This window comes from Triturus cristatus, chromosome 10 (genome assembly GCF_964204655.1).
Source record: "Triturus cristatus chromosome 10, aTriCri1.1, whole genome shotgun sequence".
In the NCBI taxonomy this organism is placed as follows: Eukaryota; Metazoa; Chordata; class Amphibia; order Caudata; family Salamandridae; genus Triturus; species Triturus cristatus.
Window position 1 is genome coordinate 1,035,879,941 of NC_140593.1, and position 25,881 is coordinate 1,035,905,821.

At 43.4% G+C, this 25,881-nt stretch overlaps 1 protein-coding gene across 1 annotated transcript in view; it reads right to left on the reverse strand.

The window, feature by feature from the left end:
* The window catches only part of DNAH3 (dynein axonemal heavy chain 3), a 694,204-nt gene that overhangs the window by 158,612 nt on the left and 509,711 nt on the right, over positions 1-25,881 (reverse strand). Inside the window, exons 40-42 of the mRNA XM_085629109.1 lie at positions 25,571-25,807; positions 18,977-19,080; positions 9,614-9,908 (exon numbers count right to left, since the gene is read on the reverse strand). Coding sequence (XP_085485235.1) covers positions 9,614-9,908; positions 18,977-19,080; positions 25,571-25,807 — 636 coding nt within the window. The remainder of the gene's footprint in view (positions 1-9,613; positions 9,909-18,976; positions 19,081-25,570; positions 25,808-25,881) is intronic.

Sequence of the window (25,881 nt, forward strand, 5' to 3'; positions counted from 1 at the left end):
GGACATGGCAGAAGTATTAAAATCTAAGATTGCATATAGGGAGATCCTGGTTGGTTGGAAGGACAGGGGATTGCTAGAACAAGAAGAATTTAGCTATCTGTACTGTGCACACCCTAGAATACCTATTTTGTATCTACTGCCTAAGATACATAAGGACAGGCAAAACCCACCAGGACGACCTATAGTGTCCTCTATTGGGTCACTATATGAGAACACCTCAAGGTTTATTGATTATTTTCTAAGACCTTATGTGGTTGCCCTACCCTCATACTTAAGGGATACAACGCACTTTCTGACCATCATTGATGGCATACATTGGGAGGCGGATTACACTCTGGTTTCTTTGGATGTTAGTAGCTTATATACTAGCATCCAACATGAACAGGGGTTACTAGCAATCCAGCATTTCTTTAAAACCAGATCCATTTCATTACTACACCACTCTCAAATGATATTGGAAATGATTGAGATTTGTCTCAAAAATAATTTTTTCATTTTCAATGACATCGTCTACAAACAGTCACAGGGCACAGCGATGGGAACCTGCTTCGCCCCCAGCTACGCGAACTTGTTCATGGGCTGGTGGGAGGAGCAGGTAGTGGCAAACATGCATGAATTTAACAACGTTGCCCTGTGGCTGAGATACATTGACGATATTTTTTTAATTTGGTGTGGGGATGAAGATTCTGTTCGAATCTTCATTGACAAACTCAACCTGAATACTTGCAATCTACAGTTCACTGAGAACATTAGTAGGAACTCTATGGAATTTCTTGATGTCCGCCTAGAGGTCGTAAACAATCTATTGACCTCTAAACTATTCCACAAGGAAACGGCAGGTAATAGCATTTTAAATGCTAATAGTAATCATCCAGGGAGTTTGATCCGTAGCATCCCATATGGGGAATTGCTACGAGCCAAAAGGAACTGCAGCACTAAGGGGACATATGAAAGGGAGATGGCGACTATGTGCCAGAGATTCAGGGAGAGGGGCTACAGTGCCAAGATTATAAAAGATGCTATTTCCAGGGTGGAGACAAAAACCTGTGATGAACTCATCTATCCAAAACAGAAAGAAATGAAGGAAGATAAAATTAGATTTATCACCACTTTCTCGGGACAAGCAACTGAGATACGCAAGGTTTTCAGAAAACATTGGCACGTGCTACTCACGGATGAACATCTTAAAAAAGATCTAAGCTGCAACCCACAGATCACGTTCAGGAAGAGTCGTTGTTTGGCAGATGAACTAAGCCATAATTACATCACTGAGAATAAGGGCGATTTTATGAGTATGGATGGAGGCTTCAAATGTTGTAAGAATTGCAAAGCTTGCAAAAATAGCACTGACTGTGTTAAGTTACATGTACCTAATTCTAAAAGAGAATTTATCATCAGAAAGAAACTTACATGTAACACGACACATTGTGTATATGTGCTTATATGCCCATGTGCCAAGTGGTACATTGGTAGTACCAAACATGCAGCAAAAAAACGTGTGTTGGAGCATTTACGGGCCATACGCAATAATAACCGAGCGTACCCTGTAGCTAGGCATTTTTTTGACCAGCACTTTCAGGATGAGACCAAGATGCGTATGGTGGTAATTGATTCTGTTGACTTGGGAATAAGAGGAGGCAACCGGGAACTAATGTTGAGGAAATTAGAATCCCGCTATATTGTTGACTTGGAAAGCCTCGCACCTAAGGGCTTGAATATGAGCGAGGAATTAGCCGTACATCTGCATGAATAAAAGTACAATGATGATTTAGCTTATGCTGTTTTGAGACTCAATTCAGAATTTTAAATTGTATATTTGTTTATATTTCAGACGGTGTCACATGAACATTGAGGAAGGAAGTCACTTTTAATGTAATGATTACATGTATCTAATGTCTAGGATCTGCTTGCACATACCTGGGTTTCAATTCAATATGATGTTTTGTTTTTGATCGATTTTTGCCTTTAAGCCCACTTGGGCACTATAGGAGTAACTTTATTGTATTGATAAAGGGAGGCATTTTATCTGTGGTGCCGTACCTTAGGATACTTGATGAGTCTGGCGAGAACGTAAATTGAAGTACCGTGTTTACCCATTAGAAGGAAACACATAAGGGTTCCATTGGGAATTTTGTATTTTCGTATGATGTGAGCTGGGACTATTTTGTTACGCCCACTTGGGTGATTGGATTATAAACAACAATGAAATTCACGCTATCGTTAATTTAGATATACTCATTCTGGCCCCATAATGGCATACATTCAACTTGTGAATGGGCATACGATCATATGTTAATTATGACGAGCAGTTACCAACTCTATGATAGGCTATCCGATAATGAATGGTTAATTACTGTGTGTTTACGCCCACTTGGGCGTTATTTTGCATGATCTCTTGTAAATACCATTATAATGAATTATTTCAATTTTGTGATCATGTATTTAGTTGAAACTGTATCAGCATGTTATTATTTGAATGAAACAACTGCACAGAGACAACCTTACAAGATGGCCGCTCAAGTAACTTCGAACCTGCTGTTATGTGAAAGTCCGTCTTTTAATGAATTAATGTATTTAAACATGGTGGTTTGTTGCATCTTCGAGCGTGATCAAGCCGTAAAGGTGAAACGCGTCGTTTTTGCACTTGGATATTAAAAGAATCTGCATGCAACTCTGGAGTCCGAGTTTATTTTCGTTACGGCGAGAGTAGGTGTTCTTCATATATATATATATATATATATATATATATATATATATAAACCCAACTTTGCTCAGCAATTGAGGCCGCGCACACTGCAGGTAAGGAACATCCTTTATTGAAAACAAACAGGCAGCTTCCGATCTCGTCGTTACATCCCTCGCCTGACGCGTTTCAGAGTCTTTTACTCCTTCCTCGGAGGCAATCATTCGCATTCGTTACGTTCCGTGCATTACTGACAGTTCCCTGCGTGCTTTAAATACCTTTAATTGGTCTCCGGTGTGTCATTAGTCTTCAGATGCACGCCGGTTCTCGTAGTTCAATTCTGCACCGTTTGAAACCCTCCAGTGGGTCCGATTGCGCTGATAGTTTTAGGGATACTTTTCATCAGCCCTCCATTGAGCCCCCAGATCGGACTTTGCCTGCTTTAATATTTCGCCTGCTGTGCCATTCAAAAGACGAGAGTTCCCCTTGAAATCATCCATAAAGAGTCCTGGATGGCGCGATCCCTCTACGGCCTGAAGCCGCCGTATACAAATAAACCCAACTTTGCTCAGCAATTGAGGCCGCGCACACTGCAGGTAAGGAACATCCTTTATTGAAAACAAACAGGCAGCTTCCGATCTCGTCGTTACATCCCTCGCCTGACGCGTTTCAGAGTCTTTTACTCCTCCTGCACAGTTTCAGCAAGGAAGGACTGCATGCGCAAGCGAGCAGTTCCTCCTAATTATTCATGGCTGCCATCTTTGAATGTGAATATCGTCGTTGTTATACCATCATGGTGAGTCATTTAAGGTGATTACTCTTTTGTAGTAAACTTCCATGGAGTGATGGGAAAAGAAGGATGCATATCTCAAAGATCGCACTTCGCCACTGTGCATTGAATTAGGAGCTCCAATGTTCATTACACCAGCCCTTACGTCATATATGTGTATATATATATATATATATATTTGAGAGACTCACATCGCAAACTATGATATAATCCTAACATTTCATACTCATTTATAATTTGTATTTGTATGCGCTATTTATAGAGCGCAGCTATCGCCCAACGGGTATCTTGGCGCTATAGTATGTGAATCATCAGTCAGAGATGGCATCAGGTGTGAAATAACATGAAAAGTCCTCAGGGATGTCAAGGTCTAGGGAACAACCATGTTTTGACCTTTTTCCTAAACTGCGAAAGGTCATGGGACTGTCTGATTTCCAAAGGAAGTTTATTCCAGAGCTTTGTGGAGGCCGAGCTAAACTCCCTACCTCCTGCCTTGGCTCTTTGAATTTTAGGAGTTCTCACCAGGTAAGCAGTGGAGGAACGAAGGCACCTCAGCGGGATATACCATGCAAACGTCTTCTCTAAAGGTTTGGGTCCGAAGCCGTGAAGGGCTTTGAATACCAAGCAGAGAGATTTAAACCGAATTCTCTGCATTATTGGTAGCCAATGAAGCTCTGCAAGGGCCGAGGAGTCTGACGAGCGGCGAGGTTTCATCAATGCCAGTTTGGCCGCCAAAGTTTGAACTCTTTGAAGGCGTTCAATGAGGAATTTTGGGGACTCCAATAGTAGGGCGTTACAGTAGTCCAACATGCTGAGAATGATACGTCCAACGACCAAGGCTCTGGTCGTATTAGGCAGCAGCGGGAGGATCTTCCTCAAAGCTCTGATCAGGGAAAAACAGTTCCCCACCAGCTTGTTTACATGTACGTCCAGATTTAAGTTGGCATCTAGCATAACTCACAAATTACGTACTGATTTAGCCGGAACCAGAGTAGAGGTAGTTGAAGAAGGCCAGAAATTGTCTGGGAAAGGGGAGGGAAGTTTCCCCACAGCACAATGTAACACTTCAGTCTTGTCAGAATTAAATTGAAGAGAATTGGCTCTTAGCCAAAGGGCAGTATCCTGCATGCAGGCATGAAATGTCGCAAGAGGTATCGACTGACTTCCCTCTAAGGAGAAAAAGAGCTGAGTGTCGTCAGCGTAGTTCACCAATTTCACACCATGCACCTTTATAATATTGATCAAGGGTCTCATATAGATGTTAAAGAGAATAGGACTGATCGCCGATCCCTGAGGAACGCCAGGATGGATACTGGAAAACTCAGATTGGTATGGAGGGAGAGAGACCGCCTGACACCTGCCAGATAAATAAGAGCTGAAGCATTCTAGAGCCGTGCCCGACACCCCGATCTCTTCCAGCCTGGTCAGCAAGATGTCATGGTTGACCGTGTCGAAAGCGTCAGACAGGTCAAGCAGAATAAGAATGCCAGATTGACCCCTCTCTGCCCTCAATCGAAGATCGTCTAACACGGTCACCAGAGCAGTCTCAGTTCCATGGCCAGGTCGAAAACCGAACTGTACATCATCAAGCCTAAAGTTAGATTCTAGGAACTGGGACAAAGTTTTGCTGATTAGTCGTTCAATGATTTTAACCGGATACGGTAAGAGTGACATCGGTCTGTAGTTACTAGCACAAGTAGGATTGAGTGTCGCTTTTTTTAAAAGTGGTGTGCCCACAGCCCGTTTCCAGCATGCTGGTACTGATTCAGAAATCAGGGAGCTATTGCAGATCTGTCGAAGAGAGGGAAAGAGCTCAGAGCCCAGTTCCTTCCAGATTTTATGTGGGAGAGGGTCTAAAGGGGAACCAGATGACACACCCAAGGCAATTCTGTTAAAGTTCTCCTCCGTGGGTGGCTCAAAATGATTCAGGGAGATCGGTGGACATGGCTCCGCCCTGTTCTCCATACCTGTATCTCGTGACCCATTAGTTTGAGTAATAGGACCCTCTTTCCCGGAGAGATCTTCACCTTCAATCCATCAATAATATTACTAATTTTCTCCATAAAGAAGGTCGCTAAGTAGTCACACAGAGCTTGAGTTGGCAACATTTTAGATTGTGCACATTCGGGAGCAGCAATATCCTTTACAATTTTAAAAATAGTTCTGGAGTTATTTTTAGAGTTTAAGATAATGTTTGCAAAATATTCTGATTTTACTAAAACAATTCCCTTCCTATATTCCGCTATTGCAGCCTTCCACCTAGATTTGTCCTCATTAGAGTATAGCTTCCTCCACTTCCTCTCCGCCTGCCGGCAGATCTGTTTTAAGGATTTAAGGCGATCATTATACCAGCAGGCTGACAGCCTGCCAGTCTTCTTACAATTTTTCATGGGAGCGACCTGGTCAAGCCTAAACCTAATCTTATCACAGAAATCCACATAATTGTCTTCCACTGACCTCCCATTGTTGAAATTCTCTTAAAAAAAAAAGACCGAAGATGAAGTGGTCTTTCCTTTTAGAAGTCCCTTCCAGTCTCTACTCCTGAACGTCCTTATCTCGCTGGTAGCTGACCGTACCTTCCTAGGGTTGAATATCTGAAACTTGACCGAATAATGGTCGGACCAGCCAACTGGAAGGATTTCTACTGCTTCCAAGGCCTGTTCCTTAGAGAGGACCAGGTCCAGTATGTTCACCCCCTTGTGGGTAGCCTCATTGATCCATTGGCACAGGCTCAGACTTTGACAAGATTGAAATAGGTTACTGCATCCTGAATCCAGGTTTCCATTAAGCCATAAATTAAAATCACCCAAAATAAGCAGATTAGAGTGAGTAAGGGCCATATTGCAAATGACATCTACCAGTCCCTGCATATGAGGTGAGCTAATCGCACGAGGGGGTCTGTAACAGATTATGCCCGCCAGTAGATAACCTTTTGGGTCTTTAAGTGAGAAACCCATGAGTTCAAATCCTTCTACTTCGTCGATATCTAATTGAGCGAAGTCCAGAGTATCCTTAAAAATAATCCCTACTCCACCTCCTCATCCTCTAGCTCGTGGTTTATGTAAGATTTTGTAACCTGGAGGACATGCCATTCCTAGTTCTACCACAGATCCCAAATGTGTCCAGGTTTCAGTCATAAAGAAGACATCTAAGCAGTGAGAGTCCAGTAACAACTGGATCTCCACATGGTGTTTAGGAAAAGATCTGACATTAAGCAGCCCTCCCGCCAGAGCATCTTTCCTAACAAAGTCAGCCTCTGGGCAAGCCGTTTCCTCGAATCGTAACATGTCAGTCCTGTTGCTCGTTAACTTACCAATCTGTCGTAGTACTTCACTAGAGTAACAGATCTTCCTGTAAGCATCTTCCCCTTCATCAGAACGGGCAGCATGGCTGGCGCTGAGCATGGCCGGTGCGCGGATGGGCGCAGACGGGCTTGCCATGCGCGGCCACGCCAGCGTGCTGTTTTAATAGGTTTGGACTAAAAGACTAGAATGCTGACCAACAAAAATGGCAGGTCCGCTATTACAGGCGGGCACCACAAGGTCAGTCTGGAGGCTAAGCGTTGAAGCAAGAATGGAAAAGTGCAACAAATCAATAAAAAACACAGGCGTTATGTTTAAAAAAGAAAACGTTCCTAAATAGTGTGCAAATTAGCAAGTAACAGTCCCCCCACCACACAGTACGAATCACGTAGTTTCAGTATGCGGCCACGCCAGCGTGCTGCATAAAGAGGTTTGGGTTAAAAGACTAGAATGCTGACCAATAAAAATGGCGGGTCCACTCTTACAGGCGGGCACCGCAAGGTCAGTCTGGAGGCTAAGCGTTCAAATAAGAATGGAACAGTGCAACAAATTCAATAAAAAACACAGGCGTTATGTTTAAAAAGAAAACGTTCCTAATTAGTGTGCAAATTAGCAAGTAACAGTCTCCCCACCACACAGTACGAATCACGTAGCTTCAGTACGCGGCCACGCCAGCGTGCGGCTTAAATAGGTTTGGGCTAAAAGTCTAGAATGCTGACCAACAAAAATGGCGGGTCCGCGCTTACAGGCGGGCACAGCAAGGTCAGTCTGGAGGCTAAGCGTACAAGCAAGAATGGAACAGCGCAACAAATTCAATTAATAACACAGGCGTTATGTTTAAAAAGAAAACGTTCCTAAATAGTGTGCAAATTAGCAAGTAACAGTCCCCCCACCACACAGTATGAATCACGTAGCTATAATAAGTATACAAAAGGCTACCCTGGCTTGTCGGTCCACTGTGATATTACTATTTTCTTTTGTGGTGGCGGTCGGAGGAGACATGCGATAATAACCAGTTGTAACAATCTTTTTGCCAATTATTTCCCGAATATACCCATGCAGCCCAAGGGCCCATGCATCCAAGTCTGGTGTGTAATAGTGCAAATCTGGCCCGCCACTCAAGATTTGTGACTGCAAATGCAAACAAGCATTCAAGATGAATGAATGATGGAGCAAATTTGAACTTGGACTAAAGATTACTGAGTGAGGTGGCACATTTAAACATACACTAAGTACAACTGAGCCATGGAACACATCTCAACATGAGCTTAAGATTAATGAGTGACTGTGCAGGTCTAAACACAATAAGAGTGATTATGTGTGTGATGGCACATGTGATGAATATCAATAATGGTGGCAGTTCTTAATATAGGGTGGGCATTACTAGCATGATGATGCTCTCTCTTGCGTTAAGCTTGAACTGCTGTGATGGGCATAATTCTTGACCTATTGTAGGGAGTCTTGAAATAATGGTGCCACCCTTGGTGCAAAACCTGCACTGGCATAATATTGGCAGTTCTTCACGCATGTATACTGAAGGCATTCCTGCTACGATGGTGCCAATTCCTGATGTATCGCTTGCACTGGTATAACATTGGAATTCTTCGCAATTTTACACTACTACTATTACAGACTGAAGGCTCACCCTGTGAGATTAGTGTAACCTGTTTGCATCTATCTGTGCACTCATTCATTAATCCACTAGTACACACAATCATTATACAGCCATTCACGGATGCAATCATTTATTTAACCATTCATCATTCTATGAATGTATTCACCGGGTACTTATCATTTACTTACTCATCCATTCAGCCATGGGATCATCATCACATTCACCCACTCACCCATCCACACATACAAAAAGGCCAACTAATGAAAAATCTAATTTATTTATGAAGTACTTAGAGCTGTTTTCTAGCTACTTCATCCTTCCTGTTTTAGGTTAACCCCTTCCTTTTTTCGGTCCAGGTACATATGTCCAGTGGCAAAGTAAAACCCACTGTATTAGGGTGTCTGATTACAGCCTCTGGGCAGTAAAGGGTTAATTTACTTGTGAGTCTTCTTCCTTTCATATGGTTGTCTGGTAGGAAAAGATAAACAAAAAACCTGTCTATGAATCGTGCAACTGCTGCTAGCAGGGAGATCATGGTTTGTCTTAGAGGAAAACATTTTATCAAAGAGAGACTGGAAAAGGTAAGAGTGTGTGCAGACAGTCCAAGTCTCTCCCGCTCTCTCCCTCTCTCTCTCTCTCTCTCTCTCTCTCTCTCTCTCTCTCTCTGTCTCTCTCTCTCTCGATCTCTCAGCTTTCATATAAAGCTTACTTATGATCCCAGTGGTCGGGGGTGCTATTCAAGTTTTTGGAAACACTTTTGGTTAAGAATTGTGGATCTAAAACCCTGTTTACCCAGCCTTCATTAGCCAATTCTGTTATTCTGGTACTCAATCCAACCTGCGGTTGGGAAAATAGGGTCATGCTAAGATGACCAGGTAAAATGTGAAGAGAACAGAATTCAACTTAATGGCAAATATTTGCTTAATGGAAATTTATTTCATTACACCATGACAGTATAATTGGAGAACTGTACATTCAGCAGCCTATCTGATCACAGTAGGGAGGAACCTGGGTCCTTGATGGACAGGGTTGCTCCTCCAATGTCAGAGCTTGGAAGGAGTGAAATGCATTAGTGATGGTCTGCTCTGTGTGACCTTTTTATTTTAAATTACAAAATTAGTTAACAGGTGATTTGTTCACAATTGGATTTGGGTGCTAGATAATCAACAATACGCTTAATGCAGATTTTCTGCTTAATCAGTAGAATTTAGGCGCATCCTTACCAACAAACACTATAGCCTTCTTTCCAACTGGAGGACCATAGACACCTTTTCTCCTTCTATCAAGCTTGGACATAATGATATCCTGAGTTTGATTGGCTGACGTCCTCGCGGAAAAGTTGATGTTGTTGGGAGTGTACATTTCCTTTGGAAGCTTTATGAGGAAGCTGTTGGTAATCGCTGATTTCCCAGTGCCAGTGGGGCCGACCAGCAGCAGAGGTATACAGTGATCCAAGTATGTTTTCAAAAAGAAGCACTGCCTGGCCGTTTCCATTGTAGGGATTGTAAGATCAGAGACCTGTGATACAGGATAATAAATAAAAAACTATCAGTAAACATAATGATTTGTACAATGAAAGCTATCAAAAGTATTATTTGGTATATTTTACATACATAGGTATCGGTGTGACATTTTTGAAAGAGGACATTTCCATACAGGGCTAGAAGCTATCATTACAAACATTTCAAACTTCATGACAGCAAGCACACCTTGAAATGACACAAACTCTATTGCTCCTTCAAGTCTGTCTGACACAGCAAGACTTTGGGCCACATGTATCAACATTTGTAATAGCGATGACTTAATTGCAAATTTCAGCGAATCAGAATTAGGTAATCGCTATTACAAAAGTATGAAACTCCCAAGAGTTTCATATAGCGATTCGTAGGGGGTCGGATATCAACTAATGCTAACATCACAGGGATGGTGGCCTGCTGTGGTCAGCAGACCACTAAGTCTGTGATTGCTTTCAAATAAAGCAATCTTGTTTTTTTTTTTTTTAAATGGAGACAGTTGTGGTTAGAAAAAAAAAAGAATAGTTCACTTTTTAGTTTTTTAAGAGCAGGCAGGGGGTCCGTGAGACCACTGCCTGCTCTTAAAAAAAGGTTCTGCATACATTCGCAAAAGACTCCCTTCCTGTTTGTGAATGGATTACCACCAACTTGATGGTGGTAAAATTCAAATGTTTTGTGACAGCATTCACGGTCACAAAACATTCCTACATACCACTGAGATTCGGTATTAGGAAGGGGCGCCCTAAACACATCTCTTCAAAATACCAAATCGCAAACCCATTTTGCGATTGGGTAACAAGTTACCGAATCGCAAAATAGGGTTTGATACATTTATTTATTTATAAAGATTTATAAAGCGTCCAGCTACCCAGCAGGGTTTTCTGGCGCTAAGCAGGGCCAGACGTAAGCCCTTAAACTTGATTGTAAAGGATGGTCTTTAATTATTTGGGGAAGACTAGGAGTGAGTGACACTACCTTAGTTCCAGAGGAAGAGAATTCCACAATCTGGCGCCAAGATAGGTCAAGGAGCGCCCTCTCATATGGGCAAGATGGACGCTAAGAACAGAGAGATGCTTCTTGTTCTCAGCTTTCAAGTGGCCACGTGAAAAGCATTTTTTGCATTAGCAAACAGGCCGATTCTGAGAATTAGCCCATTTGCAAACGCAAAAATGCTTGTCATGTGGCCCTTTAAGCCTGATGTTGCTAATAACAGTAGTTACATGCCAAATTGGTATGATAAGATCGGCAGGAATACCACACTCCCAAGTTTTTGCTCTACAAACATTACACCAGAAACACAGGCGAAATGTGCATGGTGAAAACGATGTGGAATGTAGGAAGACCAAGCAAGAATATGTGTGGAAACACTGATTCCCATGGTTAGTTCCCATTTCTCCATGGACATTTTATAATAATTAGGCCTGGGCGAAGCACTACGCTACGCTCGCGTAGTTTGCGAAGTTCGCGCTACTTCGCGCTACTTCGCGCTACGCGAACTGCACGTAGCACAGTGCGAACACGCGTAGCGTAGTGTTGCGTAGTGCTGCGGTCATTTTTTGCTTGCTCGCGGTCCTCAACGTCAAGTTGGCGACCGCGAGCAAGCAAAATGACATCCTGGCGAGACTTTTTCCTTGTTCGCGATCGCGAGCATGGAAAATAAACCTCCCGGCGAGATTCCCAACGCGAGAAGGTCAGGTTTCTCATTGCGAGGGGTCGCGTATGCTCGCGACCGCTCGCGATGAGAAACTACCAGTTCGCGTTGAGAAAGCTGCAGCTCGAGTAAAAATCTACTCGAGCAGCAGAAAACTACAGCTCGCACTGTGCAAGATGCCATTTTCAATGATTGCACAGTGCCGGTTGCTTGTCCGCACTGTGCAATCATTGAAAACAACATCTTGCACAGTGCGAACATGTTACTTCGCAGTTCGCGAAGTGCTACGCGTAGCTCGCGTAGTGCGAACTTCACTTTGCATAGCTTCGCGAAGTGCTACTTCGCGAACTACGCCCACCCTTAATAATAATGACACTATTGGCGTACTGCAGTTACCAAACCCTATGGTGTTCTCCGCATAAGTTAGAATGAAGGCCTATTCTTCAAGAAACAGTTGCAGATAGTTAGGAGTGTGGCTAACTAGTAGTGAGCATTGAGTATGATATATTTAATGACTTTGTATCTGAATCATCATCATATCCTCACCTCACCTACTCTGGGGGTGTACGTGTCTCCCTTGATTCCGGTTCCACAATATAAAGGAGCCAAGACAGAAGCACATGAGCTTCTTAGCTCGAGATCTCAGAAGACTTGCACTCTGGTCCTGCATCCACAATATTTGCAGGAAATACTGGCCCTCAAGCCAGTAAGTATACATGGGGGGGAGTCACTGTAGGAAGCAGCTAAAACGTTATCATCAGCAGGCAAAGGTAATAACATGGGATTTGATAGAGGAACCAGCATTGATCAAAGAAGTCTGTACGCAGGAAGTAGCGTCCAGATGACCTCATCAATGCTGTGCCATGGGTTCTAGTGCATGGAAAGAAATGGGGCCCAACGGCTGCTGCCTGAACCTGGAAATACAGAAATAATCAGGGTTCTCTTGGGTCATGAAGACTCTGGGCCCCAGTGCCACTGAACCTACTGCACCAATAGAAGCCACACTCCTGCATCAATGGTAATACTGGAGGTTCCTGTTGTGGAACTCCATGCAGATGTTCTTCCAGGGATGAAGGCCAGAGTAGGCTTGTGAGAAGTTAGTGCAAGGCAAGTGGCCAGAACTTATTATGGGGTCCTCTGGATGCTGTTTCTGTTTCTGCCAGGTTTGGCAAGCAGCGCCTGTTTCAAAGTATTGAGTGGAAGAAAAAACATGACACCTGATGACATACAGATGTCTGGCCACACAAGCTGCTTCATTGTTAATGAAGATGGTAGACTTGCTTGCAATGAAAGATCTAGAAATAAATGCTGATGAAGGAGAGCGGGGCTTTGGGAAGAGTTGGGTCCCGGGGTATAATACTCTTCTGCCCCACTTGTGATGGCCCTTGGTCCGAGTAACAGAATATGTTCTGCAAAGTGACCACTCCTTATCGGTTACTCATTAAGGACACCGGGAGGGAGTCAGTGCTTCTCTTATTGTCCCTGTAGATGCCAGTCACACAGTCAAACTGGAAGTGGCTGGCTGTTGACTGGTTCCTTTCAGTCTTATCTGGATCTGCATCACTCACCGCACAGCACTCTTTGTACTTAGGCTTCTTAATCATAGCAAAATGTTTCTTTAAAAGAATTTCTCAAGACTTTAGAACCTTAAGTGCATAGGATACTCTGCAGTGAGTGACACCGATCCACTTTGGTTTGAGTACAAGTGATACTTCAAGATCAGCCACAGGCTAAAGAGGCCAATACTGTCTACAAAACAAGTTCTATTAAAGGTGTGCAGTTACACAGAAAGCAAGTGCTCTGTCTGTTTCCTTTCAAGCTTTAATCAACAGGATTTGGGGCAGGACCTGGCTCCACTCTGTTAGGTCAAGCAGTGCATCTTCCCCTTGATCCTCCCTCTATGCTTCTCTGGGATTGATGAAGATCCCACAGACTCAAAGGACCCGCCCTGCCGGGAGCTCCTTTTCTAACTTGACAGTCATTCATTGGAACAAGCTGCCTTTAGAGCTCAATCTTACAAGGAATCATGCAGTTCCATAAGAAATCCTAAAGAGCATCTCTTTTCTTCACAGTACCACCACATAAGGATAGTGTGAACCCTCTTTACAAATCCATTTGTATAAATAAACACATTTACAGCTGAAAATACCCCATGTCAATTGATGGACATTCACACAATCTGAACCCTTCCTGTCCTGGAAATGTTCATAAAGTTACTCCTGATGAGAATTCATTTTACAGGAGGAATGCATCACTCACAGATTTACTGTGGGTGTAGAAAAAGGACTTTATTCAGAGGGAAAAACTTGTAAAAAAAAGAAAATACCATTGCACAGCTGTCTCCATCACCCATGAGAATTTATATTCTACACTATGTAGATTTCTGCAGTGGGGGAATAGGATCTCTTGGGACATGACACTTGAGGTTACCAGTAACATGCCTGGAAACTTGCGACTGGTGCATCTTACAAGACAGTGGTAGCTCTGCCGCTAAGGGGGAGGAGCATCGCCCCACTAACTCAAAAGATAAATACAATGATAACAACGTAACGTATAACGGGCTGGGCAGCGCAGGGGAGGGGAGCAGTGGATTCCACTCCTTAAGTGTGCATGACTGCTTGGCCGGCCTGAGAGGGCCGACCAAACAGTCCTGCACACTTTGCATCTTCCCCTCTGCAAACTTTGTAGCATTGTGATTGGCTATGGGGAGCCTGGGAGGCGAGTGCTTCCAGTTGCTTCCTGCTGCTGGCAGAGACACGAAGAAGAGGACAGAGGAGAGGTGGCGGCCGGCCGAGGTCAGTGTTCTTTTTTTCCCCTTCATTTCCTTACCACACCCTAACCTTGATTCCCTCCACCCCCCAACCTTCCACTCACGATCAGTAGCAGCCTCCACTGTTACCAGATGTACTGCTGCTGGGAATGTTTGTGAATTAAACAAATATAAATGTATGTTCAGACAGAGGTATAAATCTACTCATATGTTTTTATTGTTAATCAGGTCCCCTGTTGGTAGCTCTGTTCAGAGTGCCTCACAAATATTGAAAACACAATATAGATGGGAGAAGACATCAAGGACAGAATAACAAAAATATAATATTGACAGGTAATTCTAGATTTTCTATACTTAACTTCACATACATGTACTTATATCGTACATATATCTTCAAGCCACGTAGATATGGAGTTAGGAATAGTAACTCAATACTTTCCCTATATGCACTTACCTTTCAACATTTTGTCTTTCAATATTCTGTTTTTTGACCTTCTCATACCGCAATATATTTGGTGCTGATATTCAGTAGTGTAATCGCTGTGTCCTATAGAAGCTCTAAACCCATCAATCCACTGCAATTGCCTGTACTGCAGCAATCCACTGTTACATGTGATTACTACTTGCAATCACTTGGATAATACCCCATGAATGTGTCATTTGCAGGCCTTAGTAGTATGCGCATTGCTACTCGTGGAAACACTGTGAGATACACTTCGCTTCATGCCCTGTGAATACCCTTTGTGACAGGTAAATCTGGTCTTCAGTGCATCATCATCTTTACCCCTTGCAAATGTGTTAGGACATCTGGCCCTCGGGCTCATCAGAGAAACTGACAAAATTATACTTTGATTTACAAACTGTTATAGTGGGCTGGATTATTGAAATCACTACTACGCAATTCATCGTACCTGGTGCTTATTCAAAAGCAAACTACATTGTTAGACCTGACAACCTTAGGGTAGACTTTCCTCCAACCTTTTTACCTCCTCCAGTTTTCTGACCTCATTTTTGCTGGCTTTAGGACTCTATGCGCTTTATCATAGATAACCAGTGCTAAAGTGCTTCTGCTCCCTCCCCTTAACATGGTAATATTGGCTCATCCGTAATTGGCATATTACATGTACACATAAGTGCCTAGTAATGTGAACATGTGCCCAGGGCATGTAAATTCAATGCTACTAGTTAGTTTGCAGCACTTATTATGTCACCCACTCAAGTAGCCCTCTAACCAGGGCTCAGGCCTGTCATTGCAGAGCCTGTGATTGCAGTTTACACTGTCATGTCGACCTGGCAAAAAAACAATTTGCCAGGCCCAAATCTTCCCTTTTTATACATACAAGTCACCCCTAAGGTAGGCCCTGGACAACCTAGAGAGCAGGGTGCACTGTATCTAAAAGGTAGGAGATACATTTTTAAGTTTTACATGTCCTGGTAGTGAAAACCCCCTAAATTAGTTTTTCACTGCTGCAAGGCCTATCTCTCCCATAGGATAACATTGGGATTCACATATTTCATTTTATAAGTGTAATTCCCAATTATGATGTGAGAGAATTTTCAAGTTTGGTGTCTCTGGAGTCACAATTTAAAATCCAAAAGTATGGGGAAGTCGGATTTTAAATTGCAATTCTGAAAATCCTACTGTTAGAAAGTAGGCATTTTCTTACTTTAGCTAGATGATGCCTGCTGTCTCTCTCTGGCCACTTGTCTGGGGTGGGTGACAGTTGGGCCTTGTGTATTCCCCCTACACAGCCACACACAAAGGGAGCCTAGGTGAGACTTGATGGGCTATACTGGGAGGATAGGAGGGAAGAGTTGCACCCAGCCACACTTACACCTGAATATACTGTGTCCAATCCCCACACAAAGTGCTGCATCCCACTGTACTGAGTCTGGAGCCAGGGCAGGAAGGGAGGACTTTTGGGCACTTCAAAGGCATGTCTTTGAAGTCTCCCCCACTTCAAAGGCACAACTGGGCATAAGTAATGGACCTCGAGTATAGTACACTTCTGGAACTATGATTATTCTAACAGGAAAAATGACTGCTGTGCTGCTGATGGACCGCCACTCTGCTGTACTGCTGTTTTGCTGAATCCTTGCCTTGATATGCTGCCCTGCTGCCAGCTGTTCCTCTGCCTAGGTGAGAAGGACAGGACCTGTATCACTTGTACCCAGAGTGACTCCAGGTGCTAGCTGGCTGGCCTCCTAATGTGAAGTCTCAGGGACATAAAAGACTTTCAACCACTCTGCTTCTGCACCTGGACTCTGCCATGTGTGAGTCTGCTCTGCAAAATGGTGCCACCTCAGTTCTGGATCCTTGGAAGTGGGCCTAAGGTGTTTGCTCCATAAGCAGAGACGCATCCTCTGTCGAACCAATGCATTGCAGCCACGGCGCGGATCGGAACCGGCACATCTCCACTACTGTGTGGATCATCACCAACGCATTGCCGCTGCTGCGTGAATTGGACTTGGCGCATCGCTTTCAGAACCGACACTGCATGACATTCATCCCAGTGCAAGGTCTTCATATCCCCGTCGATGGCAGCCTCGATGACAATGCTTAAACTTCACATCACAGCTTTCACGCTCATCGGAGCTGATGCATTGTCTCCACTGCACAATGTATCCTCAAAACCGGTCTACACATCGCAAGCCCAGTCTACAGGATCCTCAACATCGACGCGTCAGGATCTCGCACTGCAGCCGCGCCACACCTCGGAACCAGTGCAACACCTCTGCTGCATGGCGCATCCTCTACCTGAACCCATGCAATGCTCTGCAACCATGGATTAAGTTACTTTTGTTCATCGAGCCTAACTGGGTCCCTGTATCAGGCTTGCGCTCTATCACGGTCGGCCTGAACTTTTGACTTTGTCCCGGTCCAGCGCAATCAGATATCCCATTTTAGCGCTGTAAGCTTCTTAGTGCTATTTTCACTTAAAACATTTAAAAATCTATATATCAAGTTCTACTTGTTAGATTTTTGTTGTTTTGTCTTGTTTTATTTATTAAAGTCAGAACTATTTCTCTAACTTGCTGAGGTATCTTTTTGTGTGGTGTTTTCACTGTTTTACTGTTTGAAGTGCTGCACAACTACTTTGACTACTTTTCACACTGCCTCTAAATTAAGCCTGACTGCTCTGTGCCAAGCTACCAGAGGGCGAGCAAAGGTTACGTTAGGGTTTGCCTGACATACACTTACACTGACTAGGATTGTGGTTGCTGTTTGACTAAGGTTTACACCTCAGTGAACCAACAACCCAATTGCTAACATACATGTATCAGCATATACAGCTATGTTATACGTTTGCTTTTTTTCAACTAGAGGATTTTGCTGCATTGCTTGTCAATTATAACCAGAACCTAAAAGCCCTATGCAAGAACACCAGCTATAAACCCATTTGTCATGAAGACACGGGATTGATGTAAATAAAATCTACTTTTTATTCCTGCCAGTATAGCTACTTCAAATCAGGGTGAGAATGAAACTTCCTAATCTAATTATAAATGTTTATATCTGAACTATCTACCTGCTTCAGAATATAATCTATGCTTAATTTGTACCAGTGGTTGTAGGTGGTCAGCACTGACACTCATTTTTGGGGATTGAGTCTTGGGGTGTGATTTTGAGTTTGGCAGAGGGGTACCGCGTACAAATATGACAGATATCCCATTTGTCTTACAAATGCATTATCTAACGCATGAGTTACTGTGTGCACTGTGCTTGTGTTTTTGATGGACTTGCTTAAAACTTGACATACCAAAAAAAAAGTTAAACTTGCTAAATAGCTGCAGACTCATCAAATATTGCCAGTTTATTACCAAATGAACACTTTTAACCCCCATTTAAATGTGCTTATCTTGACTGATTTGCATGGAATTGAGAGCATCAAGAGTGAGAAACATGCTACATCTTGGCCAAATCTCAACCAAATTTCGGTTGCAAAACAGTAATACTTTACCAGCAGTTTAAAACTGGTCTTAACCCATTCACAGTGGGGAAGGGGTCCCCAAGAGACCCCTTACCCTTTGAGAATGTACTTAAAAATACTTTTAAAGAGCAGGTGGTGGTCCCACGGACCACTGCCATCTCCTAAAAAATGAAACTTTAAGGTTTTTCAGTTTTCTTTTACGGAAAGGGTCTGCATAAAAAAAAAAAGAAAGATTGCTTTATTAAAACATGGTTGTCTGCTGACCTCACCAGGCCACCATCCCTGTGATGGCTGTGAGTCCTAATTGGTCACAAACTGCAACAAACCTCATTAATACTCATGAGGTAGGTTGATTTGTACCCACTAGGAATCCCTAAATGAAATTCAATGAGTTTCATGCATTAGGAATACCGATTTCCTAACTGCTATTCGGAGAGATTCGCTATTAGGAAATTGGTATTCCTAATGTTTGCACATCTGGCCCCAAGTCCTGTTCAATGGAAAGTGAAGAGGAACCATGCTTTCGCAGTAACAACTCCCAATGTGTAAATATATATTTATATGTATTCCAATGCAGAAATGTGCATGTAGGATAGCACCAACAGACACCTGGGGACATTGCCATGTCTGACCAGAGGTGCTTGAAGTACCTATCATATGACTTACATGTTGATTTCATATTTTAAGAAAGGATATATTAAGCAAAATCATGGTTATACCTTTGCTCCTGGAGGGATGGTGAGTTCTTCTTTAGTGATGTACTCTGTCCAGTTGTTCCATTGTCCTGAAGCTTGCTTATGGAAATAAAAATCATACACGCTACCTATGGATTGTAAAAGACCTCATTAGTACAAATTAATTCAAGGAAAATCCAAACTGTAATTATTTTATTATCAGACTACCTTTCACATATGGCCTCTTGCATAAACTTAAACCAAGAAAACAGACTTGCAGTGCCTGCAACCCATGCAAGGTGGCGCAAGACATCACAAAAATGAGGAGAGGTATAATATATCAATTCATTCTCTTAGAACTACTCTAAATTCTGTGTCAAGCATAATCCGGCAGACCTGGGCTCTTACTCAACTTAAGGATTCTATGATTCCTTTTGAAAATAGCAGAATACTCCATGTTCACATGGCAAGCACCATTCACACCCTTCCCATACACAACTGGACTGAGTGCTTACTCCATTTTCGAAGAAAATGGGAAAACTAACTCCTTAAACCCTACAGGGCTTTAAACATGACATTTCCAAAGCCTTGGCCAAGAAAACAATATAGCCTATTAACATTAACATTTGAAAATCTACAAACTGTGGACTGCCATCTTCCATTTTCATAGATCTATGCATTTTGGTGGTTCACAAAATGCAATAAAAGTGTGTAAGGAAATCTATGTGAATGTTACGTTTGAAGGTTTACTCCTTTCTGTGGATTGCACAATAAGAGATAATCCTCTGGTGTATGCATGATAGAGAGGTGCAAGAGCAACATTTTCAAACTTTTTTCTCTACCTGGAAGGATCTTTACACACAGAGAAAAATCTTCTTCTGCAACTCTAGGAAATATAAGAGTGTACGCTTTCTTTTCCCCTCCTGGGATCACGATTACACTTGAAAGAAACACACTGTCCTTTCACCTTCAGGGATTGGTACACAACTCTATATGTTATTCTAACTCATGATGTTTTGAGCAGTAGCCCATTTTTTATTAAAGTCAGCAGGAAATGTCATCCTATGAGCAGGGATCATGAAGGCTTTTAAAATGTGATCCCCTTGGGTATAATCGTTTAATTACAGGTTTTATTTCAATTTTTAGATCCCTTACTTGAGTCAATGGATATATGTGTTAGAAGGGGCTTACGCTGAATCTCAAACGGCTATGATATGTCTGTGATTTGTCTAAGATTTTCAGCTGTCAAAGGTTCAATTAAAGTAGCTCAGTGGTATGGAGCCAATGCTGTAGCAAAGAGTACCGAAGCCTCAAGGCACGGATGTCTCCAGAAGATGGTACTGGCACCGTTCAAGGGACCAATTGAGTTTAGTTTGCCAATGGGTACTGGGAAAAGGAATGGGCTAAATTGTTGAAACTTAATGGTGTTTGTAAACTTAAGTTCCTCTATTTTGGAAGCCTCCTATGGAGATTAGGGTTTCAGTTTCAGAAACTCTCAAAGGACAAGGGCAGTAATGTGGACAGGTTGGCACCCAAACAGAACTGAGGAAACTTAGTTAAGATTGTTTGAGAAAGACTGAAACCATAACTGTGGTAACTTAGGAACTGTATGAATTCTGCAGTTTCAGAATAATTAGACTTATGCAAAGAGCAGCACCTTAAGTATCTCAATTGAAAAGGGGAACATCAAAAGTATCACTCTGGCTCAGCCAGAGGGGATATGGGTACCCTACAAAGTCAATAAGGGTTTAAAAACCTATGAAGGTCATTCTTACTGTCCACGCCTGGACCGTGCCTCAGCAATCACTATTGGATTGTAGTGAATGTGTATAAGGGAGCAGACTGAGGGGGATGTGCAAGCCCATCAGAAGATGTAGTTAGAAGATGTAGTCCTCCTGCGATTTGAATGTTGCACATTTAGTCCAGATTCAATCCAGTTGGACTTTAGACCCTTGTAGTTCCTGAAAAGACTTTCCATTAAAACCAGATTTCCACACGTCTCAACAGGATTGGCCATTGTCTGATCCTTGAGTTCCCAGCTCCACTTCAGGCAGGCTAGCTCATCGTCTTTAAGGAGGGCAAAGTAACCGGGTTGTCTCCTCTGGAACTAGGCTAATTCTGAGCCTTGGCTGGGAACAGCAACTGAAAGTCTCAGTCCTGCTACAAAATCTCCTCTTAACTAGTGTTCTGTTCTTCTGAAATCAAAATGAAAATAAAATACTGGTTCTGGTGGCCAGCAGCTTTGGAAAATAGGGTATCTTATCTCCACATTGAGCAGTCCGGCTGCTTGTGTTTCAAACAGGGCCAGTTCTTCAGCTTTTTCTTGTGGCTGAAGGCTTAGTCTCAGCCGGAAGGGACAGGGTGCTGCTACTTTTGGCATGCATCTGTCTCAGGCACTGAAGCTGAGATTACTCCTAAAATCCAATTGATGACAAAATATTTGCGCCTGAGGTCCATGGGAAGCTGAGGACCCTTACAAGAAGTTGTAGCCCATCACAAGATGTATCACCTTTAAATTCTGTTGTCATGGTCCGCCAGATCAGGAAGTATTTTCACTGGCATAGTCCAGACTTCCAGTATTGGACTGGTGGATCACATCCAATGTTTACTGGGATGTGGGAAGTTTAAGGCTAGACATCTCAAGTGAATCATTCTGTTGCATGGCAGAACAAGGCCTTTCTCTGGCCAGGTAGCCAAACTGGTTTCAGTCAGGTAATGTTGCAGGGCACAGTCCTGGGCAGAATGTGAAAAATAGCAAAGAAGCCAGACATTGATGAAACCATTATGGAGGTCTCCCAACCTGAAGACCGCTCCAAGGATAGGAAAGCCAGGATGACTTTCACCCTAATGCAGCAAACATCCTTTTTGTGCTACATGCAATGTGGCTCAAGAGAGGATACCATTCACTAAGTGCACAATCTCCATACATACTTCATGTAGCACAGGAGCACATCACACAATCAGAGGGTAGTGAAGGATCTAAATTATGGGGGACTGTACAGCGCTTACCAAGAGTGTTGTTAGGCACATCTTTGAGGGCCACAGGTTAAAAATTCCTGCATTCCCATATACAAAACTGCTATCACCAACCATGAAAATTGCTAAAGCTTTGGTAAAGGTGTGGTAATTACCCTCCACAATGAGTGAGAGTACACTTCGTTTTCAGCCCTCAAAACAACAAAACAAAGTAGAGAGCCTAAAGTGGATTTGAAGATGGTGAGATTACTGATGGAAAACCCACTGTCAGCTAGACAAGTTCAAAAAGGACAGCAAACCACAGCTGACCTCAATAGGATTGTCATTCCTTGAACACACAAATGCCTGATCTTGTCATAGTTATGTTTTGAAGATAGAATGACTTAAAGGCTCACTTAAGGTTGGGTGGGTGGGACACAAAGAAGCTTGGGTGGCAGAGGCCCAATATTTACCAGCAGGGCTTCCCCTGTGGCAGCGCAGCTGCTGCGCCTGGAGTTTGCAGCCACACCGGCATGCTGTTTTCACTGGACATGCCGCCGCTGATGCAGCATGAGCACTTTCATGAAAATACATGTTTGCCAGACTACAATGTAGTTGCAGCCTGCTTGTTATGCTTTTTTCTATATTAGAAAGCCACGGACCGAGCTGGACATACGTGCACTAGAAACCTTGTTCTAAAAAGAGTGGGCCCCTCATGTACACAAGCCGGTGGCTTTGTAGTGGTGGATGGTGCATTGGTCAAAGGTTTCCAATGCCCAAAGTCATTCTTGGGAACCTGGCAGAACTGCATATTTAGTGGGGTAGGATGGCTGCTGGTTCCCATGGATGTCCTGGTCCACAAAGCAGATGGGTGATGTTCTGGGACTATGAGGAAATTGTTAAGGCCGGTCAATTGACAAGGCCTGCTGAACACTTCACTCGTCTGATGTATGTGGCACTGCTAAAATGGAAGCTTTCCGATTAAAAAATTAAAAGAGCTACTAGTCAGATGCTCAAAAAGAGGTGCTACCAACTAAGGGACCTATTTACGAGGCCCCTTGCGCCGCCGGGGCGTCACTTTTTGTGATGTTCCGTGGCGCCGGAGCCTGCTCCATATTTACGAGGCAGCATTAAGCCACTTTTTTTTGGCTTAATGCTGCCTTGTAAATATCGTTCCCTTTAACTCAGTTTTCTGCGTTAAAGGGGCGTGCAATGGGTGTTGCTGGGGCGTTCCCAGCAACATCCATGGCTTTCTGACACTACCCCAGATTTACGAGAAATCGTAACTCTGAGGCAGGGCCAAAAATGTACGCCAAAGGAAGACACAACGTGGAGGAGTAAAAAGCCTCTTGTGATTGTTTTTCTGCAGGAAGGTTTCACTTTCTGCACAAAAGTAATCATCCCTGCAACGCAGGCGCCCTTGCATCATGGTGCAAAGGTGCCTGGGTTGACACACCGCAGCCCATTGTGCGCCAGTGCAGGGGAGAAGGACAGGAATGCGCCGTCTCTGATAGATACGGCACATTTCTGCCCTTTTCTTTTGCCGTAGGGTAGTGCAGCAGGAGGGCCTGTGGTGCTGCCCTACGGCAAAACCTCATAAATGAGGCCCTATGTCAGCACTACATTTAGGTTGCACTGAACTGGCCCGTATTAATAGTTTTTTGAAAACTTAGAAACTATAAGAATCTAAAATAAAGATTGACTAAAACCCTACAGGCTGAGGAGTCAAATGTGCAATTTCTGATTGTTGTACCCACATGTAGCATCTTGCTATTCTGATAAAACAAGGTTTTCCTCTATATCTTCCCCTGAAAGGATGTGTCTAATACACCATTGTTAGCCAACTGGGAGCAATCAGAATCACTGCTGTGCTAAATTACATAAATGTGTGAAAAAATACACAAAAAAGCCAAAAGCCAAAAGTAACAAATGCTTTGCTTTTTTTGTGTCATTTTTGGCACAAAACTCGTAATTTAGCATAGTTAATTCCATTTTAACCTATTTGACACCGAACTACATTGAAAGAGGGATAGGGATGAGTATGAATAGAGCTGGAGGTTCAAACGGTAGTAACAAAACTATAAAAAAAACGGGTCTGTCGGGAAAACTGCCACCATAGTGGGATATTTTTAAAAAAGGGTTTGGGAGAAGAGGGCTCAGAAATCCATTGCATCATTTCTTCATAGCACAATTTGTCAAAGCCACATGTGAGAAAGGAAAAGGGACCAAACGTTTCCAGAGTCAGACTCACACCATCCTTCACCCACACTGTACTGCTCACATGAAGGAACCCGACATGGAACTTATAACTTCAGGTGCAACGGCCATTTGTTCCTGGTTTTTGCGCTCTGGTATTCGGGGCATACTGGTATTACAGAAGGGGCCACAGATACTTGTGCACTTTCTTCTGTAATATGGATTATGCAGCCCAAATTATGTGCTGGTGGGATCCAAAGGGGTCATTCCCTCATTTGCTTGGGGACTTTGCCCCATGCATTTGAGCTTACATCTTGGTTTCATTGTCTGCACCATATTACTGACGTGTGCCCAGGGGCCTGTGGCCATTGCGTTGAAATTGTACCACAAATGAGGTGGAGCACAGTCAGCCTTGGAAAGGAGTTATAGGTGCAAGGGTAACCCCCCACCCTGTCAACCCTCTGCTGTCGGGTTCACTTATATCCCTCTTATTCAGAATGTGGCTGGGGCCGCTGGCAGTGAAAGACGGCACCACGGTTTCAAACCACAGTTCTATATTTCACTGATGCTATTTCCCCAATGATGATGATGATGAAGACAGATTTATAAAGCGCACAGATGCTCCTGGGAGTGTCCCGGCACCCGACAGGTGCCATCTTCCAGAGTTTTTGCATGCATTGACAGAGTGTATTTTTTCCATAATTGAGTGCACTGCAGTGCACTGTATGCCTTGCGGGTGGCTGGGCGGGCAGGTCGCGCAGGGAGTGGGGGGGTCATGCACTAAAAAAATATTAAAAAATAAACGTACCTTGCCGCCGGGTCCCGCGTCTCTGCTTCTGCTCTCCTCGTAGAACTGGAAGAACAGGAAGCAGGCCCCACTGACCAATCACAACGCTGCAATGCTGCGTTGTGATTGGGAAGCACCCAGGCTCCCCTGACCAATCACAACGCTGCAGTGCAGCGCTGTGATTGGTTTTGAGTGTCCTGGTTAAACGCTCAACCAGGGAATGGGGGCCTGGACTTTTTCTCTGCACAGGCTGTAATGCAGCCTGCATTGATAACGGGGAAAGTGCGCATGACTGGTTTGGGCGGCCTGAGAGGGCTGACTAAACAGTCATTGCACACTTAGGAGTGGACAAACCACTCCTCCCCTGTTCTGATCCGAGAGCAGAGCAGGCCCGCCTGCTCGCAAAGCAGCACGAAGCATAAAGTGATAATAACTCTAAGTTATTATCATTTTATGTTTCTTCTTCCTCGCACTGCTTAAAAGCAGTTGGGCGACGCTCCTCTGCCATAGCGGAGGAGCCGGCACTGGTACACTGTACCAGACACAAGCAACTGATAGAATGCAACAACACAGGCAGGTACAGGGCGGCCGACATCCAATATGGCCCCACGTAGTCATTGAAATCCACCACTCACCACAAAAGAGAAGCAAGGGAAAAGTACGAAGAGATTGCACTACATAACCATGTGAGCACTAAATACCTCTATCAGGGAAAATATTATTTTTGGTGAGCTTTACACTTTTCGGCCGCGGATGTTGATCGTCTGCTCCTGAGAGCAAATTACGATAAAAAAGATCAAATTTCTTTCTGCTGTCATCATTGATGGTTCCACCAATGGTCCAAACCACTGTAAAAAGGAAAAGTCCTTGTAGCCAGAGAGTAATTTGCTGACTTGACATGGGTTCTTTTTCTTCATCGCCAGACCCTGCGATTTCATCTGGAAAAAATAAATATACCATTTAGAATGATTCCACTTACAACTCAAACCCCTACATTTCTAGTATGGACTTT